This window comes from Schistocerca cancellata, chromosome 6, assembly GCF_023864275.1.
Source record: "Schistocerca cancellata isolate TAMUIC-IGC-003103 chromosome 6, iqSchCanc2.1, whole genome shotgun sequence".
Lineage (NCBI taxonomy): Eukaryota > Metazoa > Arthropoda > Insecta > Orthoptera > Acrididae > Schistocerca > Schistocerca cancellata.
The window spans coordinates 429,455,917-429,482,960 of NC_064631.1; the positions used below are offsets into that span (position 1 = coordinate 429,455,917).

General features: G+C 39.8%; 1 protein-coding gene across 1 annotated transcript in view; it reads left to right on the plus strand.

Annotated features, from left to right (window-relative positions):
• The window catches only part of LOC126088366 (forkhead box protein B2-like), a 125,449-nt gene extending 101,086 nt beyond the window's left edge, over window positions 1-24,363 (plus strand). The window contains exon 5 of the mRNA XM_049906503.1: window positions 24,128-24,363. Coding sequence (XP_049762460.1) covers window positions 24,128-24,363 — 236 coding nt within the window. The remainder of the gene's footprint in view (window positions 1-24,127) is intronic.
• Window positions 24,364-27,044: the final 2,681 nt, after the last annotated feature.

Consider the following 27,044-nt stretch of genomic DNA (forward strand, 5'->3'; position numbering starts at 1 on the left):
CATCAATTCGCATTAAATTAATGGGCAATGCAAATAATAACAGGAGACTCATTCGATGGACAAACAGGCTTAATTTTAAAAGTTGCTCTTGTGTCAGGCGAGTACGCTATTTGCAGAACTTAAAAATTTTAAAAGTTGCTCTTGTGTCAGGCGAGTACGCTATTTGCAGAACTTAAAAAAGTAATGCATCATGGTTCACGAGCTGAAAATTATCTGCAAATTGTTGGCGGCATTACAGACCGTCAGTTGTATAAATTAGGATATTTTTGATCAACAGAACTCAAGTATAGTTTTAGTTTCAAGAAACAATTCCTTATGAGGTTCATTAGGTCACACCTGTGAGGCGTGGGGAATTGTGAACAGAACAGAAAGAGGGTTGAATGACGCCACGTTATGGAAGCTAAAATTAAAAGTTTTAGCTTGTGAGGGAAGGAACAGGAACCATCAAAAATACATCCTACAGTCATCACAGACAGCAAGATTGTAATATATATGGCAAGCAGAATATCAACAACATAAATCGTGAGCCGGAAGCAAGTATCAGATAAGTCAAAGTATTCACTGAATGAAACGTTGACCCACGTCGGTCCTCTTCGTCAGCGGATATTGGAATTTATTGGTGTAATGAAAATGTAACACTTCCATTGCAATATTAGCGACAACGCTACGCTATACCTCCTCTTCAACTCCGTAGCTCCAATCGGCCAATCAGAACGACAGATCAGTTTAATGAAATAATGATTTACACGTTTGTTCGGTACCAGCTTACAGTACAGGCAATGAAACAATTAACCGACAGAAATTAATAATGAATCACTGAATATATTGTTTATTGTTACAGTTTTTCCTTATCCAAAAACTAATTCGTGTTACTCTTTGCTCCAAGAGAAACTTTTTTTTATGGCACAACACATATTGGTTCAAATGGTTCAAATGGCTCTGAGCACTATGGGACTCAACTGCTGAGGTCATTAGTCCTATAGAGCTTAGAACTAGTTAAACCTAACTAACCTAAGGACATCACAAACAGCCATGCCCGAGGCAGGATTCGAACCTGCGACCGTAGCGGCCTTGCGGTTCCAGACTGCAGCGCCTTTAACCGCACGGCCACTTCGGCCGGCCAACACATATTGAATTTATTCAAAACCTCCGGTATACTGTAAACGTGGCAGGAATGATTAAGCTGTACATAAACACGAAATGGGTGCAATTTCAACCATGTTATGACGAAACACACCCTTCAGTGCGTCTGCACCTCTAGACTGCCACTGATCAACGAGCGTTAACTCAAATATTACTCCCAGCGCGCGACCGTCACAAAAAACAGCAACAACAATTTATAAAACACTGTCAGTTGAAGGTAATGTCAACCTTCTTCAAAAAATTACCAAGAAAGGTAAAAATTTGGATCCCTTCGAATACAATGCTAGGGGAGTTTCCGTTAGATCACGTGGCTATTTCTAAATGCAGTTTTAAAGAAATCGTGACTGTAAAAGTAGCAAGAAACAGGGAATTTGATTCTGATCATTACCTGACTAAAATTAAACTGAAACTTCTCCCCAATAAAAACCAAAAGAGACAGCAAAAATTAATTAAATATAACACAGACAGGCTCAACATCACCAAAGAGGTAATAAAAAATTTTCAGGAAGAAATTAAACTAACTAAATCAGGGAAATGGGAAGAAATACCGAAAGAAATCAACAGGGCAGCGAAAAATGTATTTGGAACAACAAAAAGGAAGAAGAATGTCTGGTGGAATGAAATCTGTGAAGAAGCAGTTATAGAAAGAGCAAAACAGGGGAGGAAATGGAAAAGTTCTGGGTTGCCTGAACACCTTGATGAATTTAGAATGCAGAGGAAAGAAACAGCAGGAATAATAAAGAGTGTTAAAAGATCTTTTGAGAAATCGCAACTTCTTGACATACAAACAACTTTGTAAAAAATAACTTTCAGGATTTCTATCAGATGTTTTAAAGTCGTCTAAAGGGCTACAAAGCTTCAAGTATTTGCTTCACAGATGAAAATCGTAAAGTAGGCATAAGCAACAGACAGAATTGTGAAATACTAAGAAAGTACTTTGAAAAACGAAAATACAGAAGCAGATCCACCGACTACAGCTGAAGAAATTAAATAAAGCAATACAACAAAACCAGTAGACAAGACTCTATTACACATGAACTTACTAAATGGTCTCAACCAAAAATTATAACTAACCTTCAGCTCATGTTTGAAGAAATATGTGAAAATGAAAAGGTACCAGAAGATAAGCAAAACGTAAATAACTACAGTGGGTTGGCAGTGGGTTATAAAATATTTTCAACAATACTACTAAACAAGGTGAAAGCAACTTGATAGCCATTTGGAAGAATATCAGTGTGTATTTAGAATGGGTAGACTTTCTCAGAACAGTTTTCAACCTAATGACCATAATTCAACACAGACTTGCAAACTCCAAAGATACGGTTGTAACATTTATAGATTTTAGAAAGGCATTTGACTCGTTTGATAAGGAAACACAAGATAAAGTGATCAGAGAATTTGGCATCAAATCCAAGTTAGCAAACCTTATTCCAGACACCAAATCAAAAGTAAAGTTTCGGGGTGAAACATCGAAGGCATTCACATAAAAACAGGTGTAAGGCAAGGTGATGGCCTGTCTCCACTCCTCTTTAACTGCGTACTAGAGAATATAGTAAGAGAATGGAAACAAAAACTAAAAGAACAGAAGCTATCACCAATCATATTGGGAACTAAAAACAAAGGTACTGAAATTCACTGTTTAGCGTTTGAGGGTGATTTGTCATTCTTGCTAAAAACCTAACAAATGCTAGAATACGAACCAATCCCTTAGAAGAAATAGCTGACAAAGCAGGTTTAAGAATATCTGTAGAAAAAACAAAATTTATGAAAAATATAAAAATGCTCCTGGTTCCCTGGCAACAGATATTCGCCAGATAAACAGGATAAATAAATTTAAATATTTGGGAGAAATTATCCAATTAAATGGCTTAGAAAAATTCGCTGTTGAAGAAAGAGTACATAAATTGGAGAGATCTTATGGAATAACTAGGAATGTCTACAATAATAGGTGTCTGTCTAAAAATTTGAAGATACAGCTCTACAACACTGTAATAACACCAAAATGTCTTTATGAAAGTGAATGTTTAGTATTGAACTACGAATTACACAAACTTGAAACCCTAGAAAGAAAAATCATTCGGAAAATACTTGGTCCACCAAAAGATATAGAGGTATGAAAGTTAAGAAGCAATGAAGGAATTTATCGCAACATAGAAAACATAAATGAAACAATACGAAAGAGGCGACTGATATTTTTTGGACACTTATACAGAATGAACAGCACCAGGTTAACCAATCAGATTTTTAAATATCTTTGGGAAAAGAAGTCAACAATAGCCTGGATTCAAGAATTTAACAAAGATTTGGAAAGAAACAACATAAATGGAAGGATTCCAAGGCAGGAGGGAGAAGAAGACAGGGTTAAAATGGTCCTAGGAGAGAAAGAGGATACATAGTGAAAGAATACTGGAGGAAAAAGGAAGAAGCATTGATATTGGTACGTGGTCCTTAGATGACCCAAATGAAGAAGGAAGAAGAAGAAAGAAAACACTGTCAGCAGGCAAAGATTATTTTTTATTGTTGCTCACAGCTTAACTAGCTGTCGCTGCATGACTATCGATATTCAGTACGAGCAAAACTAAAGAATATTCTTGAAACACTAGAAGAGAAGTAAATTATGCATACATTCTAACAATGTGTATACATTGTAATTACTGGCAGCAACATGTATGTAATGCATGTGTGACCCAAGTTTGTTGTCAGTTTGGCAAAAAACGTGCAACAAAAAACGGGTGCATTCAAATGCTGCTTCGAAATTTTCATATTCTAGGCAGCAGACTCCACCTACTGGACGAGGTCCCTGAAAGCTTGAAACAACTGGCCATGATAAATCGGGAGTGTTGTAGTGTGACTTACGAACGAACGGCAGAGTTTGTTTACAGACAGAGGAATTACTATCTCAAAAACAATACCAGAATGCCTCTCTCTCAGATAGATCAGCATTTAGTTGGTCTAATGTATCAAAGAGAGTTGACTGTAAGCCGCACAAAACAACCTTTCAGTATTTTCATTTGTGTATCGTCTGTTACTGCACCTATTACTGCAAACAATATCAAGTGAGATCATAATTATATTGTAACTGTAAATGCTATGATAGTACAAAGCATCTTCTACAGTCTATGGCTGAAATACATTACCTAAATAGAAATGTGCGGTACATGTAAAAGATATGTTTGCCTGTACTTGATTGTATAAGACTATCTACACATTACATACAGGTCTACCGACAAGAATCAGCATTCCAGTTTCAGAGTGACAAGAGTCGAGAAAGATCAGTTTATAAACAACTATGTCTTCAGATACTGAACATTGTTTTAACTGTGGCAGGTTATCACGATACTTCAAATATTTAGTGGTGTTTATTGTTATGACCTGACGAAAGTACAATCATCTGGTCATAACTGCGGATGCTTTGATTGCTCTTGGCGCTGGTTGATCGGAACTACTACATATGAAATGTTAGCTCACTTTATTACAAGAATGACAAAAAGTTTTAGATAATTTTATAGAGTCCATAGCCACAGGAATATGCCAAATATTCACAGATGTCTTTGAATATTAAAGCATCACTTGATGTACGCTTTTTCTATCTCCTTTCTGGAAGTATAAAGTTCACAAAGTTCTGAAACATAGTACATTTCAAGACAAGAGTCACATGTGTCCTAACTAGACGATGTTGCCTGCTTGATTGGAGACCACGAACTGAGCAGAGGCTTCCTCTGCTTGGCTGTGTATTGACCTCCGTGCGGTGACACTGTGGAGCTGGGAGCGAGGGTGTGGCTGCAAGTCGTCGCTATATCCTGTGGTATCGATGCGAGCTGTCAACTTCTGTTTGGCACAGCGATCTTTGGGCAACACCACATTTACATTTAGAGCAAAGGTGTTTGCTGTCGTCTCGTATACATCCATTTTCCAAAGAACTCGTTTTTTTGTGTAGCGTGTACTGTGTATAATAGACATTAGAGAATGGAAATAACTGTACCATGGAAACATAACCACGTAATTTTAGAACTGACAAGCTGTTTACCGTCAATGACAACTTACGTGGAGCACAGCACAATGATAAGTTATGCGAGTGACATGTTGCCTAATTTGTGGTGGTTCAATAATCCTCTAAGTAAAGTATTGTTATTTTATATATTTGGTTCTATCTAGTCAGTGCCAGGTTTTCTGGGAATGTAAGCTCTCGTCGTTACCATTATAATCCAGAATCTTGTGTTTTGCTGTTCTTATCTTCATGTATATCACATGGATTAAGTGGTAAGATGGAATATGGTCAGACAAGCCAGTGGACTTGACATCGTAAGCGATTATAGTAATTATTCAGTGATTGTAGTTATTACTGTGCAGATTACGTGATAAATGTTCCAAGTTACGCTTCAGCGGTAATCGTTGCACGGGATGGTTGTTTTCGCTAGTGAATATTCCTTAAGCTGTAATATTACTGATGTAAATTTAACGTGTTCAGACTGTGTGGGGCATTACGAAACGTTTCCTTGAAGTTTATAAGAATAATCAAACAAATAATAATTAATGTTTAAAAAACTCTGACTAACTGTCCTAAATATTCCATTCTCCGTTTGTATTTGTGACACTACTTACTCTCTCAGCCAAGGCGCGTCATTTAGATACCTGTCCGTTATCAAGACGTAAAAGAAATATATCGTCACTGAATTCACGGATGTTTCAAATTGTAATTAAACCAAATAAACGTGATGCAGACTACGATGGCCACAGTGATACACAGGAGTTTAGAGCTATAAGGTATTTCATTCTACAGCGTAAATGAAGTACTCAGTGGTTCTGTAGTTACAAAATATAACTAAGAATTAACTGAGAAAGACTAAGATACAGACATGTTTCAATGAGAGTTTTTTGAAAACAGCCATTGTCAGTTAGCAATAGCTCGACGTTATGTGAGAAATCGTCCCCGTTGACAAATAAATAATGCAATTAGTGGGAGTACTACGAGTACATACACGATTTCCATACTTTTTGATGAGAATGTGTATGTTTCCGTCCCTCTTTAAGGACTGTGTGACATAGTGTAATATATTGTTCCGTTTTGAATACACCATTTCTTAACGGTGTTGTGGATAACAGTGTAGGAGGTACTAACATTTGTGAATGGTACGAAAGTCAAGAAAGCCGGTACAGATACTGTGAAACTTATATGATATACTTAATAACAACTAAAGACAAAATATTCGTTTGTGAACGAGCGCCTTTAGCATTATGCCTAAAATTCGCATTTTGAAATATTGTTCATATCTGATTTTACGCATATTAAGGTGTAGCTCATGTCCTAATTTTTACATAAAAAGAAAATTAAGTAAAAAAATTAAGCAATACTTAATTATAAATCATAGTTGTTCTTGTATTAAGTACATTAATGTATTAATCTGTAACCAGGTCATTAGTGAAGTGCTTAAGTCACAAAGTGCACACAACATCTGTGGAAAATCGAGATCAGTTTCGGTGTGAAAATGTCAGTTAGTGAAGCGCAGTGCGACTTTAGACCTGTGATTACGCAAAGAGGAATCAAATAAATCCTAAGGACACATAAAATTTTAGTGGTATTTTATTTTATATAAAAATTAAGCAGTAACTATTAGGAGTGAAAGCAAAACAGTATAATATTTAAGAACAGTAATTGATTTTGCCTTCAATGTAAAAGGCAAAATGCTTTTGACGTAATATGTATACACACTGCTGCACGTAAAACGCTGTTACTTATACAAAAAGGCTTTTACAGCTGCTGCGAAAAATATTCACTCCATTAAACTTGTGCTAGAGAAAATACTTCAGTTCCCACAGTACCACTCAATATCTGTGGAATATTTGGATTAAAATTGTTTGATTATTAAGACAGAAGTGTGACGACAAAATACGAATTGCAGAGTGATTTGGGAACCTTTCAACAGCCTATAATTAACTAAAAACTTTCGGCTTCTGATATAACAGGCAGGTGGTAGCCTCATATCGTTGACTGCTTTATCAATTACCACTGGTACAATCATACGACGGAAACAATCTGTCAGAAAGAAAGTTACGAGAATGTAACAAAGTAGATGTATATATATCAGAGCGAATGGCTAGCGAGTTCCGCTTTAAATACTGTAAACGATTCAAACAACGTTTGAGATAATCTACTAATAATTTGTAAACAACTCCATTACCTAACAATGCAGTGTCTTTTTGTGAGATGTTGTATAGCAAATAAGGAAAAAACTATAAGAGAAGCAGTATACGACAGAACCAAACCAATCTGATATCAGGTGTCAGGAACCTCATTTTCCAAAATATATAGAAGCTACACGTTACGATAAACAGAGCTACATCCTGTGAAACAGTGACTACACTGACGGCAAACTAGTCGGCACGTTAAATCCTAAAGTCTGTTGGTAGGACACTCGGATCTGTGCTGGCGCTCCACATACAGCTTTAGGTGATGACTCTTTCCATGGACTACTGGAAATGATTATCCAGTGTAACCGGTACTACTGCTGAAATATTTTTATGAGACTTAACTGTAATAAGCTTTGTTGCTATAAGGTGTTCTTGCTGCTGCTCTCTGTCTAACGTGGGAAATATGAATAAGCTCCATCAAGTCATATAATCACCTGATTACCAGATCGTCCCCCGTATTTTCAAAATCTCGCTTCCAGAGGCCAAGAACGGTGGAACTATGCAAATGTAGACGAGATGTGGCTCAAATTCAAAGATATAGTAGCAACAGTAATTGAGAGATTTATACCTCATAAATTGGTAAGAGATGGAACTGATCCCCCGTGGTACACAAAACAGGTCCGAACGCTGTTGCAGAGGCAACGGAAAAAGCATGTGAAGTTCAGAAGAACGCGAAATCCCGAAGATTGGCTAAAATTTACAGACGCGCGAAATTTGGCACGGACTTCAATGCGAGATGCCTTTAATAGGTTCCACAACGAAACATTGTATCGAAATTTGGTAGAAAATCCGAAGAAATTCTGGTAGAGTGTAAAGTACACAAGCGGCAAGACACAGTCAATACCTTCGCTGCGCAGTGCCGATGGTACTGTTACCGACGATTGTGCCGCTAAAGCGGAGTTATTGAACGCAGTTTTCAGAAATTCCTTCACCAGGGAAGACGAATGGAATATTCCAGAATTTGAAACACGAACGGCTGCTAGCATGAGTTTCTTAGAATTAGATACCTTAGGGGTTGCGAAGCAACTCAAATCGCTTGATACGGGCAAGTCTTCAGGTCCAGATTGTATACCGATTAGGTTCCTTTCAGATTACGCTGATACAATAGCTCCCTACTTAGAAATCATATACAACCGCTCGCTCACCGATAGATCTGTACCTACAGATTGGAAAATTGCGCAAGTCGCACCAGTGTTTAAGAAGGGTAGTAGGAGTAAACCATCGAACTACAGACCTATGTCATTGACGTCGGTTAGCAGTAGGGTTTTGGAGCATATACTGTATTCAAACATAATGAATCACCTCGAGGGGAACGATCTATTGATACGTAATCAGCATGGTTTCAGGAAACATTGTTCTTGTGCAACGCAGCTAGCTCTTTATTCGTACGAAGTAATGGTCGCTATCGACAGGGGATCTCAAGTTGATTCCGTATTTCTAGATTTCCGGAAAGCTTTTGACACCGTTCCTCACAAGCGATTTCTAATCAAGCTGCGGGCCTATGGGGTATCGTCTCAGTTGTGCGACTGGATTCGTGATTTCCTGTCAGGAAGGTCGCAGTTCGTAGTAATAGACGGCAAATCATCCAGTAAAACTGAAGTGATATGAGGTGTTCCCCAGGGAAGCGTCCTGGGACCTCTGCTGTTCCTGATCTATATAAATGACCTGGGTGACAATCTGAGCAGTTCTCTTAGGTTGTTCGCAGATGATGCTGTAATTTACCGTCTAGTAAGGTCATCCGAAGACCAGTATCAGTTGGAAAGCGATTTAGAAAAGATTGCTGTATGGTGTGGCAGGTGGCAGTTGACGCTAAATAACGAAAAGTGTGAGGTGATCCACATGAGTTCCAAAAGAAATCCGTTGGAATTCGATTACTCGATAAATAGTACAATTCTCAAGGCTGTCAATTCAACTAAATACCTGGGTGTTAAAATTACGAACAACTTCAGTTGGAAAGACCACATAGATAATATTGTGGGGAATGCGAGCCAAAGGTTGCGTTTCATTGGCAGGACACTTAGAAGATGCAACAAGTCCACTAAAGAGACGGCTTACACTACACTCGTTCGTCCTCTGTTATAATATTGCTGCGCGGTGTGGGATCCTTACCAGATGGGATTGACCGAGGACATCGAAAGGGTGCAAAAAAGGGCAGCTCGTTTTGTATTATCGCGTAATAGGGGAGAGAGTGTGGCAGATATGATACGCGAGTTGGGATGGAAGTCATTAAAGCAAAGACGTTTTTCGTCGCGGCGAGATCTATTTACGAAATTTGAGTCACCAACTTTCTCTTCCGAATGCGAAAATATTTTGTTGAGCCCAACCTACATAGGTAGGAATGGTCATCAAAATGAAATGAGAGAAATCAGAGCTCGAACAGAAAGGTTTAGGTGTTCGTTTTTCCCGCGCGCTGTTCGGGAGTGGAATGGTAGGGAGATAGTATGATTTTAGTTCGATGAACCCTCTGCCAAGCACTTAAATGTGAATTGCGGAGTAATCATGTAGATGTAGCTGTAGAGTTAGTAACATCGGTTCTCACTTAAGTTGTTCATTCCAGACTGCCATTATCTGATGACAGCTTCCCACATGATCCAGTAAGCTCCGCGTCGTTGCGTGAAGCTTAGTGGGTAGACATGTATAGTTTGGTGCCAGTTATCATGTACACTCCACATGCTGAATTCATAGAAGGCTACGGTAGCAGCAGACAATATCCAGGTTTCTTGTGACGAAGAAAACAAATCCGCTTTGGGCATTAATGACAATTTCGAAATAAATTCACCGAATGCAAAATAACTTGGCTTCAGGTGTATTAGGTGTAGATGTACAGTAGTATGGATTGGTTAATACTACCACTTGGTAATTAGTAAATATTAATGACAAGCTTGAGGGTTCCTGCAGGCTTCGTACTGCGAAATTCTATCATCCATACGTTTCCCGTTAGTGGTATGCTGATGGGGATGATGTAAAAGTCCCACTGAGAGAGAAGGCGCAATGGTTAGCAGCCTCCCGGGAGGACGGCGATTCAGACCCGAGTCTGAGCATCCAGAGTTCCCTCAATCGCTACTCGTAAATGCTGGGTTGGTTCGTTTGAAAGGGCATGGCCGATTTCCTTCCCCACCCTAGAAACATTCCGAGCTTGTGCTCCAGTTCCAATGATTTTCATATCGACGGAACGTACAACACTAATCTTCATTTTTTTTTGTAAGACTCCCACCACGTTCTACGGTTTTACCATAATGCATTCAATTTTTGCAATTGCTTTATGAAGACGATCCGGATTTGGAACAACGCAGATTTGTTCATTTAGCTACCACTGACTCAAGGTAATAACCACAAGTTTGTTCAGTACCACTTTAAAACTAGCCAGTTGATGCAATCAGCTGTTTTACGTAAGTTTTAGATTTCTCTGTTTACCGGTATTATTATTAGACAGTAGAATGCTCGCGTGCCTACTCATTCCTTTGGCCATAAGTGGTTACAATTCAGTTGCTTTTTAGATAATGTGCAGACAAGCATTTTAACGGAATTTTCGTACTGTTTTGATTTTGCCATTTGTATGGCAGTCGTAATGCACGTGAAAGGATAATGAAGACAAAATATCTATTCATGTTATACATCTTTTATCTGAAATCTAGAAAGATATTAATTTATCGGAGTATAAGTTCACATACTTTTCGCTGTTTGAACTGGTTTAACAGGTATTCTCCTACTGAATATTTTCCCGTATCTCTCTCTTTCTACACCACTCCATTCTTGTCTCAACACTATTCCCGCACTGAGAGCGTATAAAAGAGGCATTATCGAATCATATCGATTTCAATGGCGCTTTGCATAACTTAAAACATTAGTGCAGGCAAACATTTACACTGGGAACAGGCCTTTGCAGTGCTCCACACTTTCTGTGCGAAGGTTTATAAAAGTTGAGAAATTGTAATACCTAAGAGCCATAATGAAACACACGTTTTGTGTAATATGTAAGACCTGCTCTGGCGCAGCATTAAATTGATGATGATCGAGCAGATACAGACTAGCGGAAATAGCGGTCAGGCAGCTCTGTTACACTCAGCAATAAGCAACACGGCTGTTACAAAATACAGTTATTGTTGTGTGACGGATATGAATTACTGATTTATCCTTCCATCTCCAAGATCCTCTTTAGCCTCAGCTCTTAATAAATAACTACAGGCTTGCAATTGTAAATAAATATAGTGATGGGCCACAACATTATGACCACTGCCCACCGCGAGGTTGGATATCAGTTGGTAATGTCGCGGGTAGGTCATGCTAGAAGAAAAGTATGTAGGCGCAGCAGAGGCGAATGGGGAATTATTCTGGCGACGATACAGGCCGCAAATGGGAAAATGCCCTGATATAGACGACTGTGGGGATACATTGCTATGGCCCGGTACCTGGGAATCAACATCTCGAAAGCAGCAGAACTGCTCGGCTATTCGTGTGCCGCTGTCTATGGAAAGTGGCTGAATAATAGTGAAGCCACGAGAATGTGACAAGCTGTTTACACGCATCAGCACAGAACGTGGGGATCGGAGGTTTGCCTTGTCTGTAATGCAACATAGCCGGCGATCTGTGGCAGATCTGCCGACAGAATACAATTCTGGTGTATACACTTGTGTAGCGGGGCATATCCGTTGAGGGAACACCGCTGAACATGGGTTATCGCATCAGACGGTAAATACGTGTTCCCATGCTGCTCCAACGACATCGTCATCTAAGATTCCGGTGCCGTGGGCACTGGATCATCGATACTGGACCGTGCATGATTCCAAATGTGTCGCCTGGTGGTATGATTCACGTTTCTTGTGGCACCATGTTGATGGTAATGTCCAGATACGGCGTCATCCAGGCAAATGTCTCCTCGAAACATGCACTGCACTATGCTATAGGCCGATGGGGACAGCTGTATGCTATGAGTGACACACACTTCAACTTGAACCGTGGTTGTAATCGAATACAGCATCACAGCTATGAGCTATTTGAACATTATTGTGGACCACCTGCATCCCTTTACGCTTAATGTCTTCCCCGATGGCGATAGTACACTCCTGGAAATGGAAAAAAGAACACATTGACACCGGTGTGTCAGACCCACCATACTTGCTCCGGACACTGCGAGAGGGCTGTACAAGCAATGATCACACGCACGGCACAGCGGACACACCAGGAACCGCGGTGTTGGCCGTCGAATGGCGCTAGCTGCGCAGCATTTGTGCACCGCCGCCGTCAGTGTCAGCCAGTTTGCCGTGGCATACGGAGCTCCATCGCAGTCTTTAACACTGGTAGCATGCCGCGACAGCGTGGACGTGAACCGTATGTGCAGTTGACGGACTTTGAGCGAGGGCGTATAGTGGGCATGCGGGAGGCCGGGTGGACGTACCGCCGAATTGCTCAACACGTGGGGCATGAGGTCTCCACAGTACATCGATGTTGTCGCCAGTGGTCGGCGGAAGGTGCACGTGCCTGTCGACCTGGAACCGGACCGCAGCGACGCACGGATGCACGCCAAGACCGTAGGATCCTACGAAGTGCCGTAGGGGACCGCACCGCCACTTCCCAGCAAATTAGGGACACTGTTGCTCCTGGGGTATCGGCGAGGACCATTCGCAACCGTCTCCATGAAGCTGGGCTACGGTCCCGCACACCGTTAGGCCGTCTTCCGCTCACGCCCCAACATCGTGCAGCCCGCCTCCAGTGGTGTCGCGACAGGCGTGAATGGAGGGACGAATGGAGACGTGTCGTCTTCAGCGATGAGAGTCGCTTCTGCCTTGGTGCCAATGATGGTCGTATGCGTGTTTGGCGCCGTGCAGGTGAGCGCCACAATCAGGAGTGCATACGACCGAGGCACACAGGGCCAACACCCGGCATCATGGTGTGGGGAGCGATCTCCTACACTGGCCGTACACCACTGGTGATCGTCGAGGGGACACTGAATAGTGCACGGTACATCCAAACCGTCATCGAACCCATCGTTCTACCATTCCTAGACCGGCAAGGGAACTTGCTGTTCCAACAGGACAATGCACGTCCGCATGTATCCCGTGCCACCCAACGTGCTCTAGAAGGTGTAAGTCAACTACCCTGGCCAGTAAGATCTCCGGATCTGTCCCCCATTGAGCATGTTTGGGACTGGATGAAGCGTCGTCTCACGCGGTCTGCACGTCCAGCACGAACGCTGGTCCAACTGAGGCGCCAGGTGGAAATGGCATGGCAAGCCGTTCCACAGGACTACATCCAGCATCTCTACGATCGTCTCCATGGCAGAATAGCAGCCTGCATTGCTGCGAAAGGTGGATATACACTGTACTAGTGCCGACATTGTGCATGCTCTGTTGCCTGTGTCTATGTGCCTGTGGTTCTGTCAGTGTGATCATGTGATGTATCTGACCCCAGGAATGTGTCAATAAAGTTTCCCCTTCCTGGGACAATGAATTCACGGTGTTCTTATTTCAATTTCCAGGAGTGTATTTCCAGCAGGATAACTGTCCATGTCGCAAGGCCACAAACGTGCTGCAATGGTTTGAGGAGCGTGATCGTGAACTGACGTTAATGTCCTGACTAATCTTATTACGACGGCACACATCTGTGATGCTAACGGGTGCCAGCTCTGTGTCCACAAACCACCGACTCGTAATTTAAGTTAATTGCATGATCTGTGCGTAAGCATCTGGCGTCAGGTACCTCCGGAAACCTACTAAAGACTTGTCGAATTCATGCCACAAAGAATTTCAGTATAGCGCCCTAAAGACGGAGAAACACAACATTAAGCAGGCGGTCAAAATGTTCAAGTTAATTCGTACAAAACATCGCATGAGGCAAACCATCATACGTATTACTAGTAAGAGAAACTATGAAACGAATACGATATTGGCACATACTTACAGAATTCCCACAGTTACCATGTTGCAGCGAATCTTCCGGTGTGTCACTATGAGATCGCGAGTGGCGTCACGTAGCACGCGTAAACCACCAACCTCGTTGTGTACGCGATTCGGAAATACAGCAAGGTCTGTTGCAGTGTGTTTCATACAGGAACCTAGTGCCTTCATCCTCATCTTAATTACGTCTCTAAGCGAAGTAATTTTCGCTTAACAGGATACTATAGCCTTATTAGACGTGCGCAAATGGTTCATTACAAACAGTTCATTTACTGCGAGACTGCGTTGAAAAATAATTGGTGAAACCGGAACTCTGTTAATGAGCAAAGAAAAAAAGCAATAACTTAGAAGCAGTTATGGAATGTAACGAATGAAATATGAAGCCGCCCTGAGTGACATATTTTTACTTATTAACACTTCTGAAGTAAGATTTGTGAAACTGTTTCACCTGAGAACATTGCCCGTAAACAAAAATATACTTGGCTGAAAATAGGAAATGTACTGGAGCGTCAAGATCTTTCAGTTAACAGCAGACTCAGGAGAACTTCAAAGTGTTTTGTGGTTCAAGTATGCAAAACTGCAAAGTGAGTGAAAAATAACGCATCAAAATCTGAACCAGGAAATTTCCACGTTGCTTAACGTTATGCCACTTATTTCGGGAACTAGCCCTTGTGTAAAATTATTTTTGGGTCTTGACGTCACATGTCTGAACATTCATTTCCTCCACTTTTATTCAGTAGATATGCATACTGTAGGTCAATTAATACTTTTACAGTTACATAATGCATTTGCGATTTTATATATATATATATATATATATATATATATATATATATATATATATATATATATATATATATATATATATATTTACTTTGCCATTACCTAGCCATTATTATTGTTATTAATGGTAGTAGTATTATTAGAGTTACTATGTTGAACCACAGAATTGTCGTCAATCAAAACATGTAACAACTTCGAAAAATGTCAAAAACCCGTCCCATTACATAAATAGAGGGAATGGATCTAAAAGTAAAAAGAAAAAATAAATAAATAAATTGAAAACATACACGAAAAAATCTCTGTAACTCCAGTCTGGATTTTGATCGGGAAATTACTAGTTTTCAGGAAACACATTTACAGATTTACTGTGATAAAAAGAAACAGAAAAAAACTTAGATGTCTTACAGTTACAGTATTTCATACTGAACGTACTTCAGAAGACTTTTATGCATTAGATAATAGAAACCTACTTGTACGAATTAAATACCGTTGGCTCTACAGTAAGCTAATGTATTAGATATATACAGTCCTTAAGTTTATGTGTGAGTTGGCCAGTATAAACACATATTATGGAAAATCTATTTCCAAAAAAGCTTTACACTGTTAACTGAATGTATGTACTGCCTGTTTCTATAGTAGATGTATTCATTTTACCTTGATCGCAACAGTCACCACGTATCGGTGGAAACTGACCCTTGTAATGGCTGCTTAACAAAACTCACGGACGGTTTTGACAGTGGGTAGGTAGCTGATGGGCAAGGCGGTGTGTCTGGCAAGGGTAGGGAAAATGTGAACGGTCTTAGAGCAATAAGAACATACGAAATTTCTTACCGCGCGGTTTGTGCCTAGTTCGGTAGAGATGTCCCCACAATCTCAGCCTCAGGTGAACACCCGGCCCACCATTCTTAAACATTAAGCACTGTTTACAGACTCCGGTAGAAGCCACAATTTCTTCATCAGGGGAAAATGTCTATAAAGAATTCCAGAGCGTGTAACGTTTACCGCGTGCAAAAACCGAATCACGTAGACGGTAGCTGTTAGAGCTTGCTACTCTCACTACGTGGGCATGTCCATAGTAAGAACTTCACCAAGCTAGTCTTCACACGTCGCTAGAGGGAGAATGTCCGTCTGACACACAACACTTTTTAGCTTGACGTTCTGTATTTTCGAAGCACTATCGTGTTTGAGGCCTAAAAGTACGCATAAGTAGCTCGTCTTGCCTGAGAGAGCGTTACAACAATGCTGCATTTCTTATTATGACAAATGCGTTATCTTGTGATGACACCTTTGTAACGTTGCTGAATATCGCCACTTGAATCACACGGAGATTATGGTGTAACGAAAAAGTAGCGCTAGGTGATTAAAACTGGCTACAGCTTTAAGCGAACTGAACTTATTTACTTAATGCCTAATAAATACGAACTCACATATGAGAATAAACGACTCTTTTGATACTTGCAATTCAATCTCTGTTTTCTTCTCCATTTCCTTGGGTCGATTTTCACCATTCGGCCGTAGAAACAGTCACTACTTAATGTACAGAAATTTGTTAAAATTGATGTAGAAAGTAGAAAAAAAGCGCTGAGTTTGGTAATCACAAATTTTCAGAACTTTGATTTAAATTTGTGATGTTGTGATTATGATGTTATAAAAAGTGAGTGACAATGTAAAAATGCCAAGCGGTGACAGTTCAAATGATACAAGATGTAAACAGTCCGAGTTAGTTGGAAATTTCCTGGGAGCCGTAGGCCTACATATTTTATGCAGAAAATGCCTTGCAAATCACTCGCATATCCCATATTCTGAAAGGTTGTGTTCTATATGGAATCGTTATCAAGTGTAGCGTAGGTGGTAAAGAAAATAGTATCAGTGCTGCTCGATCTGTGGTAGGCCTCTATACTCAGCCCGAGAGATACATAGCCTAAAGAAAACCTACAATGGGAATCTCAGAGAGGCGCCATGCATAAGATGGACAGCTTTAAAAAATTCGAGTGTCAGTGTTGTCTTCCGGTTTAAAGAAACACGTCACTTGATTCAGTATAAATATTAGAGAAGACTCATAATGATAACATCAGGAGATTAGGAGCTACGCAGAAATGAACAACAGCCGTGTACGGTGTGATACTGGGTTCGAAACGGTTCGAAACTGTTCGAAACACACAACAATGTGGTTCAAAAATGGCTCTGAGCACTATGGGACTCAACATCTTAGGTCATAAGTCCCCTAGAACGTAGAACTACTTAAACCTAACTAACCTAAGGACATCACACACACCCATGCCCGAGGCAGGATTCGAACCTGCGACCGTAGCAGTCCCGCGGTTCCGGACTGCAGCGCCAGAACCGCTAGACCACCGCGGCCGGCACAACAATGTGGCTCAGAATGGTTTGATACATGTGTATACGTAGGCAGGCATACTGTAACATGTAAATTATGAACAGTTTCGCTGGTACCTGACGTAAAAAAAATTGAGAGGCTGGATGTAACTTGCAGTAGCTTGCAATGACGCATTAGATCACTGCTCTAGAGAGCACCACAGCCATGTAACTAAACTTTGATTTTAAAATTTAAAATGATGTTAGAATATTATTTCATGGGACACACAAACTGAAGCTGTACAGTAAAATATAAGAAACTTATATTTATTTGCAATTTCAGGTTAAGTGAAAGGCTAGAAAAGTATGTTATTATTAATTTGTATTAGAAATAATGTAAGAAAATATATTGTTGCTCCATTAAGAACCACTGACTTTCTTTTTGCATAGAGAGTATTGTACAGTTTCGCAAACATCCGTAGTCGTCTCAAGCGCGAATGGAAACTCTGCTCACTGAACCCATTGTTAAAATAGCGAAAATACAAACTGTTTATTCACTCAGTATTTGACGGAATTGCTTGGTACATGTACTTCCTGAAGATAGCCACCATTTATGCGATTCTAACACATTGTATAATTCGTAAACTAAATTAAGTTCTGTAATCAGATCACGTGTATTGTAATCTGTCGTCAAAAGATTATGAAAATGTCGCCAGATCCAGTAATAATAATGGATTCATTATTTTCCTCCTCTTTTTTTGCCAGGACACTGAACAACATAGTATAAGTTACTTTAAATTCATTGCTATTCGTAATCCACACAGCATTATTATCTTTCTATTAATTTTAATTCTTAGCTTAAATTTCAAAACCCCAAGATAGATAAAGGCCAATAAGAGATGATACATGGCAAACGGTCATTGAACAAGCAATTTCTTTGTCTAATATTAATATATGGGAGTTACCAGATATAAGTGCAGGTATTTCAATTGGTGACTGATTACGGTGTACTGAGCAACATTACATCAGTATTTATGTCATTTGCTGACTAATAATTATAGCCCTTTATGATGTTAGGTTCGTTGGTGCCTCCAAGTACATGCGACAACAGCAGGCTATCAATGCTTATTTTCCCCTGGACAAAAGGACAAGTGTTGACGTGTTGATGGGTGGACGTCTGTACTGACAGGCGTAGTCCACTTAGTGGTATAATGCTACCGTGCACAAAACATCAGTTCGAGTAGTTTGTGCCGGCCGTTGTGGCCGTGCGGTTCTAGGCGCTTCAGTCCGGAACCGCGTGACCGCTACGGTCGCAGGTTCGAATCCTGCCTCGGGCATGGATGTGTGTGATGTCCTTAGGTTAGTTGGGTTTAAGTAGTTCTAAGTTCTAGGGGACTGCTGACCTCAGAAGTTAAGTCCCATAGTGCTCAGAGCCATTTTTCGAATAGTTTGTGACGTGTTTGTGTAAAGACTGTTCGACGCACAAGAAAAACAAACAGCACACTGATGTAAGTACATATTAAGCAACAACATATGAATATATCTGCACTTACCCATTACAACTTGTGTAACTGTTACAGCTTCATCGCTAATGACATGAAACCTCCTTTTTTTCCTGTTTTATGCATCCGAAGTAAATCAGCAGTGGCAATGCGTCCGTTAAGGCTCTACGGCTGAGCCTACCCAAAAAATTCCAAAATAGTTCGTCCAAACTGAATATAAGCGGATCTTATCACGTATCCTAGTAAATGTTGTCAGGTATTTTGCGTCTGAAATTCTTACATGCACCCACCGGTATTATAATGCATCACTCCTCTAGCTTTGCAACCAATAGCTGCTAGTAACTCCGTGATTCTTACGAGCATGCGTAGTAAGCATGTTCCTTTCACGTGGCGGACTGCGGTTTCTACAGAATGGATAGGGTTTTTAAAATCTGACGTTGATTTGTTTCTACTTCTCGCCGGCAGGCGGATACAGGCCTTGGAGTGACAAGTTATTCAGCAGTTTCCTAACAGATAGCGCTACTTCGCATCGTCTAGCACGCTAGCAACAAGCCGGGCAGAATGAGAAACCAATAACTCATAATTTAAATGTTTATTTAAAACACAAAGAACAAGAAGGAATTCATAATTCACAGAAAATAACTGTGAACGCATCACAAGATGATAGGATTAGCATATACACATTCATTGTTCTTTAGACTAAAATTTATAGGCTTCCATATCAACAATACTAGACGTCCTTATGGTGAAATCCGGAACATGAATTCTGTAGTTAAAATGTAAGAACCAGTGCCAGTGACTAACTGATTACTTAAGTATGTTTTGGTGTGCCCGCTCACATGTGAGGAGTCATCGTCAATTTGTCTTGTCATTGTGTTGTCGAGAGGAAAACTTCAAGTTGTCTAATATTAAAATCGCTATCTTTTAATGTATGGTATTGCTGACTACTTCAAACTGTCATGGACGCGTTTATTTCATCACAAAATGCACTTAATTTTTTAATAGAAAATCCTGAATTCTTCTCCCGCCTTTCTTTAGAAGATAAACTCCTGGTGAAAGAACGAAAGCTGACGCCAAGCATGTCTATGAAAAAATCTTATCGAAAATTTGTAAGGCATTTCCAAAAACAATAACACAACTCAAAACCATTGTTAAGTGGCAACGTTGTAAGGAACAAACTTTTTTGTTATTACTGTCTGCTATTTGGAACGGGCAATGACGGTTTTGAATGGCGTAGGTGAAGAGTAGGTAAAAAGAATATTTACAATTTCCTTTCGAAAGCTAAAAAGCATGAATTTTCCATTTCACAATCACAGCAGCCGTTAAATATAAGCAGCTAGGTAAAGTAAGAACTGGCCGTGTTCTTTCAGAACCAATAGGCCTGAAAGTTTTGAAATATTATGAGAAGACTGATCGTAACAGAAATATTATGACGACACTAATTTCTACTATATTCGTTTTAGCACGGCAAGAGTTAGCTCATCGAGGTCGTGCCGAATCTTAGGGGACTGATGACCTCCCATGTTAAGTCCCATAGTGCTCAGAGCCATTTGAACCATTTTGAACGATGCCGAATCTGAGGTGTGAGTAAGTAAAGGAAATTATTTAGAGCTTCTGGATTTCTTAGCAGAAGAAGAACCATACATGAAAGATCATTTAGCAACCGATGGAATATTTAAAGGCTCTACTTCTGACACACAGAATGAGTTAAAAGCTTGTATTATGGATGTTGTTAAAGAACAAATTTCAAGTGAAATTAAAAATCGTCCTTTTGTATCAGTATAAGCCGACGAAACAACGGCTGGCTCCATTAGAAGTCAAATGAGTGTAATTTTTAGTTTCGCAAATAACGAATCAGGAGAAATACAGGTTTTTATGACGTACCCAAAGACCGGAGTGCACAAGAAATAGCCACTATTCAGTTGCAATTGCTAAGCAGTTGCAATATTGATAAAAACAAATTAGAATCGCAAACATACGACGGCTGCAGTGCAATGGCAGGGAGAAATTATAGCGTCCATTCTATTATGAAACAAGCACATCCTCATGCTTTCTTTACCCACTGCTACGCACATCAGTTGAACCTGGCCCTCCTCTATGCCTGTTAAAAAATTAAGCACGTAAAAATTTTTGCGCCTTTCCATTATTGCGCATGGTGAGTGCTTCGTGGTATGTTGTGGATAAGCAGACCATTTTTACACAGTAATTACAGAAATTTCTCAGGAAGCAAGTGATGCTCGAGTGGGAATTTTGGGGACGAAAACTCTTGTCAATGATTCCTAGAGGGAACGAGCCCACAATATGAAATGAAATTTCTGTTTCAGTAAAATAAGTGAACTTCTGAGGGAAAGGGGATTTAAACTACAAAGTCCTTGTGAAATAAGGAGGAATTTTCATTCACACGCTGTAAAAAGCATTATTCTTCTCTATACAGACCTGAGAGCAGCATTTAATGATGTGATAAATAATGAAGGGTGGGACGATAATTCTTTACATCAAGCAATTGAGGGTCTAAGTAGTATACTGTTTCAGTTAACACTCAGAAAGCTATTTAAAATTCGACACAGCCTATAATTTAACGGAAATCCGACACACGAAAGTAATTGTCATAACCAAGGTATTGCAAAAAGTAGAAGTCACGTTAGAGGCAAGAAAAATTCTGAAGCCTGTTCGATATGAAAACCCAACGCCTTTCCATTACTGCGCATAGTGAGTGCTTCGTGGCATGTCTGTGGATAAGCAGACTATTGTTACAGAGTAATTACAGAAATTTCTCAGGAAGCAAGTGATTCTCGAGTGGGAATTTTGGGAAAGAAAACTGTTGTCAATGTTTCCTAGAGGGAACGAGTCCAGAATATGAACTGAAATTGTATAACTTTTGTGAATATTTATTTTGTACCATATTTTTAAGGTACAGTCAGTTGGTCTTCAGCAGTAACAAAATTTGCATAAGATATCTTCTGTCAAACCCGGCGCATTTAAACAGAAAATGACTTAAAAGATTAAAAAAAGATAGGAGGGCACTGATTCACATCAAGATGTTTTACATGGAATTTCTTGTACGTTATGTAACACGCAGATAATTTTGATATGTTGCTGAAGTGCTAAACGTAGCGTCACATAGTAGGCTTTATAATGAGGCCTCATACGTGTAACTTGGGATGTTGTTAATTCTGCTGTCCAGACTAACATCTTAAGGATGTAATCACTCTTTCATTTTTTAATTTTTCTGCTGTTAATCGCAATTAATGAGTGTAGAATATTCAAACGCACATACCTAACGAGATGGCGCAGTGATTAAGACAGTGGACCTGTATTCGCAATGGCAAAGGTACAAATTTCTGCCCAGCCATCCAGCAGTGGGCTTCCCATAGTCACCATATATGTTGCGATAGTTCCTTAAAGGAGGGCTGACCGATTAACTTCACTGTTGTTGTAGAATCGGAACTTGCATTCCGTCTTTAATGACATTCACATCGACTGAACATTGGTTCTTACCTTCATCTTATTCTTTGAATAGACGAATGCTAGTGTTTACTGACGTGTACTCTAACAGAAATAATTAACTGTATTAACTGATAACAGATTTCATACTGTCATGAGAAATGCCGTAACTGTACACTATTTGTTAAAAAAATTGCTGAGACTGTTAAAATAAATATTTTATAAGGATGTTATTATTATTATTATTGCGCTATTAGTTGTCTTTATTAGAAAAACCAGTCATACATTTATTTTAGTTGTGACACGTGCTTTTCTGTTGTTCCTCATTTCTCTATAGTTTTAGAATTTTTGCATTGTTGGTACCTCTTCACACGTTTCTTTTGAAATGGATGTTGAGAATAGACCGGTAGATCAGAAATCTGCTGACATCAAAATAAAAAGTTTTTACTATGTTCCCAAACTATCGTTTTGTAGGTTCTTCGTGGCAGTCTCTGTCTGTGAAACGTGCATTTTCTGGCGATTATTAATAACATCTAATGATGGTTCACATCGAGTTCCACTCGTCTGGACGAGAGAACCGTTCAGGACACAATATGGAGATGTTATTCGGTGCACGAGAGAAGTATTTAGTTCGTAGCATAAAACAGAGACGAAGAACGTATGTTCTTAGAAGACAATAAATACTTAGATTTAGAACATAGGACAGGTGCTGAAAAATTCCTGGAAATAACTGTACCTCTTCGTAAGGCTGTTCGTCAATTTACTGAGAAAATTCGAGAGGAAGGAATGTAGAAAAGAACGGAAAGAACATTAATATAAAAAGAAAGGCCGATTGATGTATTCGTAAGAAACTGCTGTAGTATATCCTTAAAGGGAGAAGAAACGTTGGTAAATGCAAGAGAAGATGGGTGGATCAAGAAGTCACAACGATCCAACTGGTCTAATGCTCGAGGGAGGGGGAGAAGCAGAGGAGGAATGAAAAATGTAGCTTACATTGTTCTGCTGCGAACCTAAGTCAAATGATCACGAAAGTAAAAGTCGGATGGATTTAAAAGTAATGTGTCGAGTAATATCGGATGAAAAAGGGGCGTGACATAATTATAACGAGTATACATTTCGATGCAGTAAAATTATTTCCATGCTTCAGCAATGAAAGCAGTTATTATGTTTGAAATTTTAAACCGCTTACTTCAACAATGAAAAGCTGGAAGCAATGTTTAGATTTAATGAATTTGTACAACGGCTGCAGTTGACAGCACTTCCAGGTCTTGAAGTTACGTCCCTAACGAGGTACTGGTTCTGTTGGTGACTCATTGGAGTCGAAACCCAATTATCGTAAATCCACCATTTCTCCAATATATTTGTGAACAAAAATGTCTGTATGGAGGGTACTTATTTTCTGGAAAAAATCCAGTTTGCGAACATGTGTCACCTACGCACTGCTTACACAAGAAGTAGTACCATCCGCAATTGTCATTTGCGACAGTTGGTTTTTCAACATTATCAGTACGCGAGACCCGTGTTGTATTTATAGAATCTTACAGTCAGTCTGTCTTGACGTTCACGCTTGTAACGACACATGTTTATTGCTCAACAGTTCTCACCATTCTATACGAATGTCCAATCCTCACAGAAGCGTCTATGCCTGTGACAATCCACCATGAAACGTCGAGGTAACGTGAGATTTAACACGCACACGGACGGGTCACGCCGTAATGCGCGGCTGCGGCTACCGAGAGAATACAGCGTGCTGCATACTCAATGAAGGCTTTTTGCATTTCGTTTCGCTCTGACACTTGTGCGTAAGGCAACATTGTAGGAGAGCGTTAAATCAGCGCGATACGAATCTGCAAATAGGGCAGCGCGGCCAGGGCGGCGCGGCGCGGCTGTTTGCGGCGGCTGTGACGCCTGGCTGGCCCGCACCTGTGTTACGGGGGCGTCCCGCCGGCACGAATTTAACGCGCACCGCGGGCAGCCGAGCCGGCCAGCTACACGAGCTTCCTGCGGATAACGCCGGGCCCGTGTTCGTCCGCTTCCTATTTGCATCTGGTAATTACTGCTGGTCTTTACACCAGTACATTAATGCTTATTAGGCGCTCATCAGGGAGGCGCGAACTGCATTTAGAACCAAGCCACTGGCCATGCGCTAACACAGGAACCGTGAGTTACGGAGACAGTTTCCGATGAAGGAAAATTGCCTGTCTGCAGAAGTTGAAATGGAATAGTTGACACAGCTTTTATCTTTTCTGCAAGACAGGAAATATCACGTATCGGTTTCCTGTCAGCAACAGGTACTTCAACGTCGATGTTCGGGATGGTTCCTTTGCAAGGTCACATCCCATTTCGTTCCCCATTCTTCACACAATCCGAGCTTGTGCTCCGTCTCTAATGATCTGGATTTCGACGATACGTTAAACGCGATATTTCTCTTCTTTCCAGTTCGATGCAATCAGACTTGATGTACCACACGGTTTTATTTTGGGTCCTCTGTTGTTTCTAATACATTTACATGATCATCCACTCAAAATATAAAATTCATTACTTCTCAAAGAATTGCACAAGCTACGAAAATAGTTTATTTTAACTACTGAATACGAGGTATAGACATCGTTAGGATTTAGGGCTGCAGACAGAACATGGAAAACCAACAAACGAGAATTAATGAAGCCCCTGAGTTCAGATATATTTACAATACCCATGATTACCATTACACGTGATTTAAAAATCATGAAAATTTGGAAATTTGTGGTAAGTTCTAAGTGACCAAACTGCTGAGGTTATCTCTCTCTGAGCTTACACACTACTTAATCTAACTTATACTAACTTACGCTATGGACAACACACACACACCCATGCCGGAGGGAGGACTCGAACCTCCGATGGAGGGAGCCGCGCGAACCGCGACAAGTAGCGCTAGACAGCGCTGCTACCCCGCGCGGCTAAAAATGAGGAAACTAGTGCATTATGCAGAGTTGGATTCACTAATGACTTAAGGAACCTTTTTTTCGGGGGGGGGGGGGGGGTGATAACAGAACTTAATGGGACAGTATTTTCAGAATACAGGAGCATGATATCAAAATTATGTTTGATGTCAACCCCTACAACGACATCTTAAAAACGTGAAGCTTCAAACGTCTTCACAATGATCAGAATCAAAAACAACCTCTACATGGCCTTGACATCAGTACAGAAAGGAGTAACATTTATAGGTACAATCTGTCAGAGCATTTAAATGTTTTATAGGTCATGTGGTGGAGTTCGAATTAAAGAACTTCATTTGGAAATTGCATACAGGACCTATTTCGTTGATGATTAGCGTTACCAATACTCCTCTCATTACCGTTTTAGGTTATTTTATAGGTGATATTAGCATTGTAAAACAAAATTTTATAACATTAAGTCTTTTGTTGTACTGTACTTAAATGTACATTTACAGCCCTCTCCGCAGGATCCGTGTAATAGGATCAATGTAAGCTAGTGTAATGTGATTAACGTTTGAAATCTTTGTAGGGATTAACACATGTTCTCAAATTTTTTGTGAATGTAGTGGTCTATAGTCACTATAAAATGATATTTAGGAAACAAGTTATCATTTTTTTCCTGAATTTTTAATGTAAATTTTCACAATTTAATTTCTTGAATCCAAGTATTAGAGTAAATGCTTCTAAAGTTGATCTACATCATCATGGTACTATCTATGCTCCAAGGTAAATAATTCATAGTTGTAGTTTTAGAAGTGTCTGAGAAAAATGGGCAATACACTAAAAAATGCCATTTTAAGATAATTGAATTGTAAAGAAAAAAATTAATATGCCACCAACTGATACACACAAAATATGTTATAATCCTCCCGGCTGGTTGTCGCCACCTCCTTCTTCACCTACCTCCTTTCCTTGGATCTAGCTTCTTTTGAAATTTTGTTTGCTGAAATCCCTGCCTTAATGATTCGCAGTTGGTCCATATCCATCACACTTTTAGTGGTTTTTTTTAACCTCTATGAATTCCAAGATGTTCCAAAACCTATAGTATCCCGGAATAGGTATCATTAAAAGTAAGACTAGCGTCAGAAACACCAATTTCGATCTTACAACAGAAACATTTTTTGATGTCCTTGACCATAGAACAGTATTAAGAGATTCGTTGGCATTTTGTTTTTTGCCTTTCAGACTGTTCTTCAACAACTCGGGATCGGCAAGATCCTGAAACTAAGCTTCATGGTAAGGACAGCAGCATTTGGTTTAGTAATTTTGTTGAGGAGAAAGTGTGTAATTTATCTTCCACTTTCACCTTCAGGTATTTACTCCTCTCAATGGAAGACAGGCTGTGGATTGATTCAGCAACTGTAGACAGCTTGTAGAAATAAATTGTCCACACATCTCTTTTCATACCATCAGAATTATGCCTGTTACTTCTAATAGCCGTACCATAATATTGTATAATCTGATCAGTTTGTTTATCAGTCAGTCGATGCCTTGTACTTAGACCCCGTGATAACTTAGAAGGTCCCGATTGCTGTTTCAGTCTACGCAACCTCGTGTTCAGCCTCTTTTGCACATGATTAAATGATTAATGCACTTTAGTTTTGTAACTGACAAGTGACCATAGGGTTTACTCTCCAGCAATAAAGCAAAACAAAATTCTCAGAAATATCAGTGTATGATTATTTTCAAACAGCTATTCAAAATGGTAAATATTCGAATATTTCATTAAAACAAACACCCAATTAAGAGTAAATATTCACGTTTTCATAATCTGCATAAAAGTGAAAATGTCA